Source organism: Notechis scutatus, chromosome 16, assembly GCF_049901735.1.
Source record: "Notechis scutatus isolate UNSWTSFEM ecotype Mainland chromosome 16, rNotScu1.2, whole genome shotgun sequence".
NCBI lineage: Eukaryota > Metazoa > Chordata > Lepidosauria > Squamata > Elapidae > Notechis > Notechis scutatus.
In genome coordinates, this window is record NC_142024.1 from 4998064 (window position 1) to 5011064 (window position 13001).

Below are 13001 nucleotides of genomic sequence, written 5' to 3' on the forward strand. Positions count from 1 at the left end.
ATTTCTTCTTTGATCCCTCCTACCTCTTCCTCCCCTTTTTGTGACATCTGGTTATCCCCTCTGGTTTCTCCGGGGGGTGGGGGGAAAATTTAGCAACTGGTTCTCTGCCCGGTTGCTGGGTGGGCGTGGCTTGGTGGGCGTGGCAGAGGAAGGTGACTGCAAAATCCCCCTTCTCTCCCCACCCCGCTAACCTGCTTTCCAGCTCCGTTCTCCTGTGCAGGGCAACCCAAGGAGACCCAGCCAATCAACTGGGACTCAGTAGGAGGCAGAGAAGAAATGGGGGCCAGGCCAGTCAGAGGTAGGATTGGCCGCTTCTCCGAACTACTCAAAATTTCCACTACCAGTTCTCCAGAACTGGTCAGAACCGGCTGAATCCCACCTCCTCGGTCTTTCTCTCCTCCTTGACCGAAGCCCATCCTCAAAGCAAAAAGCAATTCTCTTCCACAAGAAAGACATTTCATTTTATTTTTTAAAAATGGCAAACAAAGAGAGTAGAAAAATCTCAACGGAGGAGCAGGAGGCCAAGGAGCCCCTTCCTTAAATTTCGGGCACGGAGGGGACATTGGAAGTGATGTTCTTGGGTTTTTTGCGCCTCCCCCTATCCAGCCTTCGGAACGGATTCGATCGGCGTTGGGATCCCCGGACGTTAATCCTTTTGATGGCCTGGGCAGCGAGAAGGTTCCGGATCTGCAGAAAGCTGCTCTGTTTGGTCTCGGGGATGTTCCTGAAGATAAACACGAAGCCAGCGATGCAAAGAGGCCAGAAGAGGAGAAAGCTGTAGGATCCAACTTTAATCTGGTGGAGAAAATGGGCCAAAAGAGATAGCAGTCAGCATAATGTAGAAAGGGGCTCTTTTTCGGCTGACTCCCCCTCCCCAAAAAAGAACATTTCTCACCCCACCCCACCCCAAAAAAAACACCTCAGAAATAATCAAGAGGCAGCTGGACTTCCTTTGTTTTTTCCTTTGAAGGCATTTCGCTTCTCATCCCAGAAGCTTCTTCGGTTCTAAGTGAATGGTGGGGGAATGGAAGGATTTATATTCCTTGCAGTCTTCAAAGGGGAAAAAAACAAAACAAAGAAAGTCCAGTTGCCTCTTGAAAAAGCACCTTTTTGGGACAACCATGATCTGGATGGCTGAGAATCTCCCTAGACATAGACACTCTGTGTGTGTGTGTTTAAATAAGAAGGGGGCTCAGCGACCAATTCAAATTCACTCACCTCAACCTCAAAGACCATAATCCCAGTTATAATTCTTAGAAACCAATGGACAAAACCCCCCAGGACAATTCCCGTCGATCTGGAGGACTGAAGGAACAGTTCAGCTATGATGATATTTGGTATTGGACCTGCAGGAGGAAGAGGAGGAGGGAGGTGAAGAGGGGGGAGGAGGAGGAGGAGGAGGAGGAGGGGAGAGGGAGGAAGAGGAGGAAGAAGAAAGGAGGAAGAGGAAGAGGAGGAAAGGAGGAAAAGAAAAGGAGGAGGAGAAGGGCAGGAGATGGGGGGATGGGAAGGAAAAAGATGAGAAGAGGAAGAAAAGGGGAAAAGAAGAGGAAGAGGCGGAAGGAGGAAGAAGGAGGAAGAGGAGGAAGAGGAAAAGGAGGAAGAAAAGGGGGAAAAGAAGGGGAAGAGGGGAAGGGGGGGGAAGGAGGAAGAGGAGGAAGAGGAAAAGGAGGAAGAAAAGGGGGAAAAGAAGGGGAAGAAGGGGAGGGGAGGGGAAGGAGGAAGAGGAAGAAGAGGAGGAAGAGAAGAGGAAGAAGGGGAACAAAATGGAAAGAGGAGGAGGGGAGGGGAAGAAGAGAAGGAGGAGGGAGAGGGAGAAGAGGAGAAGGAAAAAATGGCGGTCAGAAAGGCACTCCCCCAATTATCCTCCATGTCCCCCCCAGATGAAGATGCCTTACCTGGACCTATCATGTGTCCAATGAGGAGCATGATCAGGAAAATATAAGTGACGTAAGACAACCAAGAGACCGTCATCTGTTGGAGGAAGTTTATTTATATTTATTTATTAAATTTAGTCCTCCACTTATGACCACAGCTGAGCCCCAACATTTCTGTTGTGAAGGGAGGCATTTGTTAAGTGGGTTTTGCCCCAGTTTGACTACCTTCCTTGCCACCGTTGTTAAGTGAATCATGGAATTTTGATCCTGTGACCACAGAGAGGCTGCAATTGGTCGTAAGTGTGAAAAAAACAGTCATAAGTTACGTTTTTAGTGCCGTTGTAACTTTGAGCGGCCACTAAATGAACTGTGTTAGGAATATAAGTCACCTAATAGGTATTTGGGTTGGAAATATATAAGCTAGGATAGACATTTTAGTACTATAAGAAAATGCAAAACTGTAGTTGGGTGTGGTTTTTCAAACGGCCATAAGATGGAGCCAGAAACCTGGGTTGTTTTAGTCTTAGTCTCAGAAGAGAGTGTATCTCTGTTTCCTTCTGTTGGAAAGTATTGTCCTTCCTCCATTTCTTCTAATTGACTGATATTACTGGATTTAATGTAAGTCTGTTACTGAACTGTTTTTTGACACTGGACTTTGATATTTGGATTATCTCTGGATTGAAAACTGACTGATTTAACTTGTGAATGACTTTGGATTCTTGTTTGGACTTTGCTTAACGTTTCTGGAAGTAAAAACCTACATTTACTGTACAGTGTATCTGTGTGCTCTGTGTGTATTATTCCAACACTACTCTCTATACGTCTATGCGTATAGATAGTATGCGCTCATTCTCCTAACGGGGAATTACCTCAACAAACTGCTGTAAGTTGGGAACTACCTGACATCTCACTGATGAAGCGGTTCACAAAATGCCGAATTTTAAGGTCCTCCCAGAAGGACAAACGGGTTCCCAGAAATTATGGGATTTGGGGGGGGGGGGCGGGAGGCATCCCACACTTTGCTATGAGTGCTGCGGTGGCCTAGAGATGGAGTTCTTGCCTCACAATCAGGAGGCTGTGAGTTCGATCCTAAGTAGGGGTAACTATCTTTCTCTCTGGGCACAATGAGAATATATCGGCTGAACAAAACTCCTCATCGCCAACAGGAAAGGCATCCGGCCAAGGAAACACTCAGCTCCATGCCGTTACCCAGATTTATGGGATCATTAAAAGGAGATGATGATCCCATGCTTTGCTATTTCGGAACCCTCCAAAGTTGGTCACCCCAACCTGAGACAATCAAAGGGATGGACAAATAAGTTTGGGCAGAAGACACAAATCCCTGCCCTCCACCAATAACCCCATCACAACCCTGAAGTTTGTGGTGGGGACCAATTTTCACATTTTTAAAACAAAAGGCCTCGCCCCAAATCCAGCAGAAAATATTGGGGCATGTTTGGCCTGTTGGATTTGTGTTTTTTCCCCCAAGGAAAAGGTGGGCAAGGGGGGGAGGGGTGTTTCCTCACGATTTTTGGAGAAGTTTCAATTGCATACCTGGAGTTCCTGAGATATGGTCAACAAGACACAGAAGGTGCTACAGGTGCCAAACCCCACCAGGATTAAGAGTCTTCGCCCCAAGCTGTCGACGCTATAGGTCTACAGGGTTAGAAGATCCAAGATGGAAAGGGAACCTAAGCCACAATTCTTTTCAACTACGGTTTGTCAAACAAGCCAAAACTGGCTGGGCGTAGCCACCATCATTCTAAAGCCATGTTTCCTCAGCCTTGGCTATTTGAAGATCAGAGGTGGGTATTCAGCCAGTTCTGACCAGTTCTGGAGAACCAGTAGTGGAAATTTTGAGTAGTTTGGAGAACCGGCCAATCCCACCTCTGACTGGCCTCGCCAACCCCATCTCTTCTCTCCCTCCCAAGTCCCAGCTGATTGGCTGGGTCTTCTTTGGTTGCCCAGCACAGGAGAACGGAGCTGGAAAGCAGGTTAGCAGGGTGGGGAGAGAATGGGGATTTTGCAGTCACCTTCCTCTGCCACGCCCACCAAGCCACGCCCACCAAGCCACGGCCACAGAACTGGTAGCAATTTTTTTTTGAATCCCACCACTGTGGAAGATGCGTGGACTTCGACTCCCAGAATTCCCAGCCCACGTGGAGAATGCTGGGAGTCGAAGTCCACATATCTTCAAATGGCCAAGGCTGCAAAATTTGCCTTTTGCAAAACTTTGCCTGAAAGCACAGAGACCTTAAAGGAGTGAAGCCTGAATCAAGGTTTGCCAAACCACCATGGAGCAAACCATGGTTTGTTTTCTGGGCTAAAGTTGGTCATGGTTTGTCCCAAAGGGCCTTTTTTATTTCCAGGAGGCAACCGGACTTCCTGATTTTTTCTTTCTTCGAAGACTGTTTCGCTTCTCATCCAAGGAGCTTCTTCAGCTCTGACTGGATGGTTTTCTGGACTGAACCCCGTTGGGTTTGAACGAAACTGGCCAGAGGCCCCATGGATGGAAACACGGAGGTGGAGAACTCACCACAAATAACAAGGTCAGAAGGACGAATGTGGAAGAGACGATGCTGATGTATCGAGCTTTGTACTCATTTAGCCACTTGGTTCTGTAGATCGTCTCGGCGTAATAATACACCTGGAAGGAGAACCCCACCGCCAACAATTCCATTGTTCCAAAGACCTTCTAATTTGAAAGCCTCAGAAAGCCCTCCATATTTCTTGACATGCCATGGTACCAACGTTGAAGTTCTCCAGATGCTTCAAGAACTTCGTTTTCCAAGCTCCCCGGCCACCAAAGGGATGGAAACTGGGATCATCGTAGACCCCAGTTGGCCATGTCCAACCAACCCTGATGTCCCCCCACCCTTCCCCTCAAGCCATCCCCAGCCTGGGCCTTACAGCGTTGACGCCCGAGAATTGTTGTCCGGCTATCAAGAGGATAACCGAGATGATCTGCTTCCGTAGACCTTTGTAGGTAAGCCGACTGAACACACTGAGTCCTTTTTCTTCCATCTCAGCTATATCTTCTTGGTGAAGTTCTTCTATCTCTTCCTCAACGTCCTCCTTGTCTCGTAGGATCCTCAAGACTGGACAGGAGAGGAAAAGAACACCCCCACCCCCCCAACAAAATCCCATGTTAGTACATCTTCTACACAAAAACGTTCCAAACCCACCTGCGCCATCAAAACAACAGTGAACCCTCCAAATTCTTTCTGAGACCAATTATGGAACATCTTGAGATGTTCGTATCTCATGGCTGAATTGGATCTGGCTTTTTTTTGGACCGAAAAACACCTGGCCTACGTCCAAATAAATTCAGCCGCCTTGGAGCTGAGGGTAGGTCAACTTGTAAAACATTCCTACGCCGGTTTCCAAGTTGCCGTACTAAACCCGGAAGGAGCACACGGCAAATGAACTCAGAAGCACATTCCTGGCTTATCTCACAAAGATTGTAACGGAGGCAACCAGGTATTCTGGGCACAGACATCCTCTATTGGAGAGCGTGATTGACACCTAGCCCATGAATGCGTTCCATTGGACAATCTGAATTATGATACACCCAGAGGGGTGGGGGGAAAACAGGGTCATAGGTGATTGTAAATTACGTATCTCAGAGTCAGCTTCATACAGATCATGCCAGCATGTCGCTCCTAATAAATCCTTTGAAGTTTTTTGAAGGCTGATGATTTAATTAGGGCGATCACTGGAATTCTGACAGGGTACAATTTTCAGACTGGATTTGCAACCCTGGTTTAAGATTTGAATTTTTTTTTAGGTGCCAGGGCATATGGGACATGTTGGGACATTCCTAGATGCCCAGTTCAAACCACTGCTGCTTTCTTGATATAACTCAACACCATTCTTTGTATGGTTTAGCCTCCAGCTCTTCTCTGTCTACTTTCTAATGTCTCAACGTCTTTTTTTATAGTGTGGTGACCAAAACTGGATGCAGTACTCTAGGTGTGGCCTTACTAAGGCTTTACAGAGGGGTCTTAGTCCCTCCCTTGATCTTGATTGAAATCCCTCTGTTAATGCATTTTAGGATTGCATTGGCTTTTTTGGCTGCCGCCGCACACTGCTGGCTCATATTTAACTGGTTGTCCACTAGGACTCCAAGTTCCCTCTCAGAGTTACCACTATTAAGCCTGGTTTCACCCAATCTGTACATGCACTTTTGATTTTTCTTGCCTAAGTGTACAACGTCGAATTTCGTTTTGTTAAGACAGGGCCCAGCGTTCAAGTTTGTCGAGAAGATGGGGGCTGGTGTTACCTTTCCTTGCTTTCTCCTCATTCTTCCTCTGAATCAACAAAAAACGTGGACTTTCAGGGAAGTTGGGCAGAATGAGCAGCTGGAACACTGCGAGAATCCCAGTTAAACTCAGCAAGATGGCCCATTCTGTGTCAGGGGAAGAAACCAAGTCAACAACGTGGCCGAATCTTCAAACCCTCGCTAGAGCCCTTCCAACTTACTTCTCTTGGAACCTAGAAATTCGTGAAGACCAAGGATCTGTGAGAACAGGACCCCGACACCGATGGCAATCACCGCCATGGTGATGATGCCTCCTCTTAAATTTCGGGGAGCGATTTCGGCAAGGTACAACGGCACGGCACAGGAGAAGATCCCTGGTTTAAAGGGGGAGACAGAGAAGAGTCCAATGATCTCCGGGCGACGAGAGAACCTCTTATACAAGTTTAAAAAGTTCCGGGGTTCAAGGCTACAAATTCAATTTGGCAACCACATAAGGGAGGTGGAACCCCAAATGCTAAGGCCTGTACTATATCAAGGCCCCGAAAACGGTTAGCTTCTCTACCAGCTAGTTGAGATGCTCACAGAAAGTTGCACATTATCGCAAACAATCAGGCTGATCGGCTGGGTCTTCTTTGGTTGCCCTGCACAGGAGAACGGAGCTGGAAAGCAGGTTAGTGGGGTGGGGAGGGAATGGGGATTTTGCAGTATATCCTTCCATTGGAGTGGGGTGGGAATGGAGATTTTGCAATATCCTTCCCCTGTCATGCCCACCAAGCCATGCCATGCCCACCAAGCCACGCCCACCAAACCGGTAATTAAAAAAATCGAATACCACCACTGTGATAGAGGAATATATATATATATATATTTTCTCCCATGTAAAATTGGAAGTATCTAGGCGACGTTTCAATGAAGTCTCATTCGTCATCTTCAGGCTTGTGTCTTCAGCTTTGTGTCATTACTCCGAGAAGTACAAAGCCGAAGACACAAGCCTGAAGATGATGAATGAGACTTCATCGAAACGTTGCCTAGATACTTCCAATTTTACGCGGAGAAACCCAATAACCAAAGATACACACACACACACACACACACGCACACACACACACACACATATATATACATACATACATACATACCGAATTTTGAGAGACACGAAACAAGTCTAGCTGAGATGGACCTCAAAGTGCCTCTGAGCATGCAAAGAATGTTTTTCCTCTTTCCCCACACCAAGCAGCTCCGGGCAGAAAGGAGCAACGCGCAATGTTTTTCAGCCAACATTCGTGGCGAGACAGCTTCTAGTCGCCTCCCCAATGTGGTTTTTTTCCCTGAAACCCCCAAATCTGGATTTTCTCACCTGAGCAGACCCCGCTGAGCAGGCGCGAAAATATGGCGTATATGTATATATAGTTGAAAAATCCATAGATGATGAAATGAAAGATAAGGGTATGATCACTAGGGTACCCTTCCTGAAAGAAAAATAGACACAGAGGAAGTCCTTGGCTTACGACGGTCTGTTTAGTGACCATTTGATGTTACATCCCTGCGGTCCCGTGATCAAAATCCAGACGTTTTGGCAATGGACTCATATTTACGACGGTTGCAGTGTCCCTTGGGGTTCACTTGATCCCCTTTACGACCTTCTGACCAGCAACGTCCACGAGGAAGCGCTGAACAATTGTGTGACTGACTTCACAACTGCAGGGATTCATTCACTTAACAACTCTGGCAAGGCAGGTCATAGCATGAGGCAAAACCCACTTCACAGCTGTCTTACTGAGCGACAGGAATTTCGGGCTCCATTGTGGTTGTAAGTCAAGGGCTACCTGTAGATAGGGCAGTGAACTTAAACTAGCATTAAACCAAGATCGAAGGTTTACTCCAAGCCAACTCATAAAATATTTCTATGGTCGTTTTTAGAGTTGCCAACAGAAAGGGGGGGTGGGAAAGGGGTTTGAAAGAGCAGTGCAGCAGCTTGGAAATCGAAAGTGCATTCCATAAGAGTTTTCAAAGATAGTAACTAGGTGATTGAAGTTTCTGCCATGCAAAATTCTAACTGGAGAGCCTGATTGATGACTCTTGGCTATGGAGGTGTCCCATTGGAGAATATTAATTATGATACACCCAGCGGGTGAGGGGAAACCAGGGTCAAGGGTGACAATGAATGATGTGCCTCAGAGTCGGCTACACCCAGGCAGTGCGGACATGTTAACTCCCAATAAATCCTTTTGAAGTTTTGGAAGTTTGGCTCGAGACTCATGATTTAAATGGGGGAACTGCCGGAATCCTGACACGGGAGGGAATTTCAATGCAACATAGAAACTGCAGAAAAAAAGATTTGTAAGTGTCAAGAACTGTCATCAAAACACACAAAGTTTGGTTTGCTGTATTAAAGGGCATCCAAACTGCACAGTTTATTAACTATGTAAACTGTACAGAAGTAAACTATGGTTTATTTGCTGAGGAAGTGGTTTCCCCATACACTGACTCTCTTTTCTTGCCGGGGGGAGGGAGGGGTGGGATTAAGAATTGGAAAAAGGGACAAATTTGAATTTGAATCTTAGGAATGTTTAAAACAAGCCATGGTTTGTAGGTTAGCAAAGGACGACCCCCCCCCCCAGAGCCAAACCAGGATCGTAAAGTCACTTTAAGATAATCCAAAAGGATTTCATTCTGAAATAAAGACGGGCCCATTTTTTATTAATCAATCCCAGGGACTAATAAAATAAATCCTCAAATAAAAATAAAAAGCTTGGATCAACGAGGATGGATTTATATGGTGACTAAAGAGGGCAGCTTTAATTCACCTGGCGTCTCCAAGGGTGGGATTCTACCGGTTCGGACCGGTTGTATAGACCTGGTTGTTATGATTCTGTGCAGTTCGGAGAACCGTCAAATCGTGGCCCTGTCTGGCCCCGCCTGTGTCCGCCTTCCGTCCCCCTGCCCAGTCAGTCCTTATCGCGCATGCGCAACTGACTGCGTTCTCCCCAGTCACTCCTTAAGCTATTTCTTTTCCCCCAACAATCAGCTGTTCCGATGATCAGCTGTGCTAGGATCCCCTCGCTGTCTTACTGCTTCCCTGAGGCCCAGGAAGGCAAAAATGGAGCGCGGGAACTGCGCCCCCTCCTGGTGCTCCGTTTTTGCCTTCCTGGGCCCGCGGAAGCCTCCCGGGAGTAAAAACCCCTCCCGCAGGAGGCTTCCGTGAGGCCGAAGAGGCAAAAAAAAGGCGGGGAGTTGCTGCCACGCCCATCCCATCCCATGGCCACTCCCACTTAGCCACGCCCACCAAGCCACACCCAGAGAACCAGTTGTTAAAAAAAAAATTGAATCCCACCCCTGGGCGTCCTGTGTTACCTGCCACAGGTATCAGCCATGGGGCAAACCATGAGAGCGCCGGTGAGGCCTCCCAGAGAGTAGATCACGCTGGTGAAAGTATACAGGAAACTCAGGCCGTTGACTTGCTGCGACTCCTTCTTCTTCATCCTCAAAGTGATGTTATAGTAGTCTTGGATAACCTGGGCAGAAAAGGGCGCCGTTCAGCGGCAGGACAGGAGGGTCGACCCCGGGGGGGAGCTCTGGGGGCCCTGGAGAAAAGGGAAATGGTGGGCTACCTGAACCCCCACATGGCCCCACTTACCGCTGCGGGATGGTTGACCACCCAGAGATTGTAACCATACTGGAAAGAGGACCCGAAGGTTAAGATGATAGTCATAGTCATCAGAGGCCTGGTCAGTTCCTACCAGGAGGGGGAGAGAGAGGAGAGAGAGAGAAGGAGGGAGGGGGTGTCAGAAGCCCAGTGGTCAAGGACAGGGTGAATCGGGGTGGGGTTAGAAGGGGGGGGTCTTTGTGGGTCAGGGATTCCAAGGGAGGGAGGTTTTGGGGGAGGCTTCTGCTAAGACAACAATGAAGAAAGCGATGGGAGTTGAGCATTTTGTTTTCTTTCTTTCTTTCCTTCCTTCCTTCCTTCCTTCCTTCCTTCCTTCCTTCCTTCCTTCCTTCCTTCCTTCCTTCCTTCTTTCCCTTCCTTCCCTTCCCTTCCCTTCCCTTCCCCTTCCTTCCTTCCTTCCTTCCTTCCTTCCTTCCTTCCTTCCTTCCTTCCTTCCTTCCTTCCTTCCTTCCTTCCTTCCTTCCTTCCTTCCTTCCTTCCTTCCTTTCCTTCTTTCTTTTCTTTCTTTCTTGGGATTTAGATGTATAACTTTATAAGGGAGGGAATACACAGAGCTGGGAGGGACCTTGTAGGTCATCTAGCCCAACCCCCTACACAATCAAGAGCATCCCCCAGGCTCATGGCATCAAAAGTCAGAGGCTTGGCAACTGAGATGTACTTATGACAGTTGCAGTGTTCCCCGGGGTCACGTCCATGGGGAAGCCAGATTCGCTTAATGACCGGGTTACTCACTGATCGACCGCAGCGATTAGGTTCCCCCCCCCCGCAAAAAAAAAACAGGACAAAAAAATTCACTTTGAGTATGTCTCACTTAGCAACCGAAGCGTTGGAGGGGGTCAGTGGGGGTCATTAATTCGAGGATCTTCCTGCCTTGGGAACCAGCTTTGGGACAATGCATGGATCGGGGCCACAACGACTCGCCGCCCCCCCAGACGCGACAAGAGCAACAATCCCAGCTCACCTGACTGAGAAATCTTGGGGTAATCTCTATGGCCTTTTCGGGATCTTGATCCATAGCTTTTTGGGGGGGAGGACCAGGATCCGAACTCAAGACTCTTGACGATACAGTTGCCTCTATTTAAGAGAAGAAAACAGACTTTTTGAACTGGGTATCAACCCCGCATCCTGCTCAGGCCTCTGGGAAGCTCAGAAGCCCCGCCTTCCCCTTTCCCTGATGCCCTTTGGGCCCCTTCCCCGGGTTTTGCAGGTAGACTGCTCCTGAATGGGGAAGCCCCATCTCCCTCGCAGGAGCGGGCGAGGGAAGAAACGCAGCTACCAACCAGCCCTTCGGCTGTGGATTGTTGGAAAGAGCGGGATTACAAGCCAACCAGGCAGCCAAGCTGAAAAGATTCTAGAAGCGAAACAGTTGGTCATTAGAAGACACACCAAGATTCAAGTTCTCTCACATTGTTATTCATTATTATTATTATTATTATTATTATTATTATTATTATTATTATTATTATTATTATGTTGTTGTTGTTATTATTGTTATTATTAGCATTATTATTATTATTATGTTGTTGTTGTTATTGTTATTGTTATTGTTGTTATTATTATTAGTAGTAGTAGTATTAGTATTGTGTTGTTGTTGTTGTTGTTATTATTATTATTATTATTATTATTATTATTATTATTATTATTATTATTATTATTATTATTATTATTATTATTATTTGCACAGCCAACCAGATGTTGAGGCATTTTTGTTTACCTCTCGAGTCCTTACCAAGGACCTGGGACAGGCAAATCTGGATGTTTGATGGTGTTACGGATATCGCCGCAGGATGGAAGCTGTTCCACGTCAAGCTGCCTTCTGCAATTGACTCATGGCAAATTTGTCAATGCCACTGATGGTGTTCAAATGGTGCTCCAGTTGTTTCGGGACTGCACCCAAGATGCCTATGACTATTGGTGCTACCTTTGCTTGCTTTTGGCATAGTCGTTCTATTTCAATTTGTAGGTCTTTGTATTTTGTTATCTTCCTTCCTTCTTTCTTTCTTTCTTTCTTTCTTTCTTTCTTTCTTTCTTTCTTTCTTTCTTTCTTTCTTTCTTTCTTTCTTTCTTTCTTTTTCTTTCCTTCCTTCCTTCCCTTCCCCTTCTTCTTCTTCTTCTTCTTCTTCTTCTTCTTCTTCTTCTTCTTCTTCTTCTTCTTCTTCTTCTTCTTCTTCTTCTTCTTCTTCTTCTCCTCCTCCTCCTCCTCTTCTTCTTGTAATAATAATAATAATTTTTTTTTTTTAAAGAGGAGACTGGCAGAACCTTGGCCACCGTGCCAGGAAGTCGGAAATGGGCTGTAGAGTGCACAGAAAACTGCCACCTTGTAAGGTATAAGGGATGAAGAGGAGCCCACCTGGCAGGGTTGTTGTGCAGCACGACTCAGAAAGCGCGTCGCTCCAGATACATGTTTTTTTTTTCCCCTCCTCATGAGAAACCCATTTCCTGTTGGAGAAGGGCTTCCCAGTTCAAACTAGGGAGCTAGGGATATTAGAACGCAGAATAATAGGGCTGGGAGGGACCTTGGAGGTCATCTAGTCCAACCCCACCCCCCCTACTCAGGCAGGTTTCCGGGATCCATTATTATTGTTCATAAATGTTACGTTATCCTTTTATATTATTCCATCGCCGCATTGCCATTTCGTGGCATTCGATTACATGAGCACTTTATATTACAGGGTTTATTATCCTTTCGCATCATTTTTATGCTGTTTTGTTATCATATGTATACTGTCAACAGTTCATCGAGTGATGGCACTGAAAAAAAAAGGAACTTACGACTGTTTTCCACACTTACGACCGTTGCAGGACCCCCCCCCAGTCACGTGATCAACGTTCACTGGCCATGACTCATATTTATGACGGTTAGTGTCATCCCCTTTTGCGACCTTCTGACAAGCAACGCCCATAGCAGATTCACTTAACAACACTGTGCTATTAACTTAACAACTGCAGTGATTCACTTAACAATGGAGGCTGGATTGTAAAATGGAGCAAAATTCACTTAGCAAATATCTCGCTTAGCAACATTATTTTGGGCTCAAATTGAGGTCGTAAGTCCAGGACTCTATTTCTTCAATCTGGGAAGAGTTTTAAAAAATAAAAACAGAAAGCTTTGCCCTCCACTGAGAAAACCTGAGTTAACTCTATTTAATACCCCAGGAGCAAGAAGAAAAAAATATTATAAAATATGGGATTTATT

General features: G+C 46.5%; 1 protein-coding gene across 1 annotated transcript; it reads right to left on the reverse strand.

Moving 5' to 3' along the window:
• Positions 1–537: 537 nt before the first annotated feature.
• LOC148129402 (solute carrier family 2, facilitated glucose transporter member 5-like) lies at positions 538–10820 on the reverse strand. Its single transcript, XM_087944715.1, has 9 exons — positions 10767–10820; positions 9522–9653; positions 7496–7607; positions 6360–6512; positions 6160–6285; positions 4788–4975; positions 4414–4524; positions 3432–3533; positions 538–795 (listed from the first exon to the last, which is right to left on the reverse strand). The coding sequence occupies exons 1-9, from the start codon at positions 10818–10820 to the stop codon at positions 538–540; spliced, it is 1236 nt and encodes a 411-aa protein (XP_087800841.1).
• Positions 10821–13001: the final 2181 nt, after the last annotated feature.

Excerpts from the sequence above, each read along its gene's own strand:
- LOC148129402 (XM_087944715.1), bottom strand. The coding sequence starts at position 10,820 with ATGGATCAAGATCCCGAAAAGGCCATAGAGATTACCCCAAGATTTCTC. Across the intron at positions 4,976-6,159 it reads TGAGGAGAAAGCAAGGAAAG|TCTTGAGGATCCTACGAGAC; the intron begins GTAACACCAGCC and ends TCTCCTGTCCAG. Across the intron at positions 3,534-4,413 it reads TTCTGACCTTGTTATTTGTG|ACCTATAGCGTCGACAGCTT; the intron begins GTGAGTTCTCCA and ends CTAACCCTGTAG.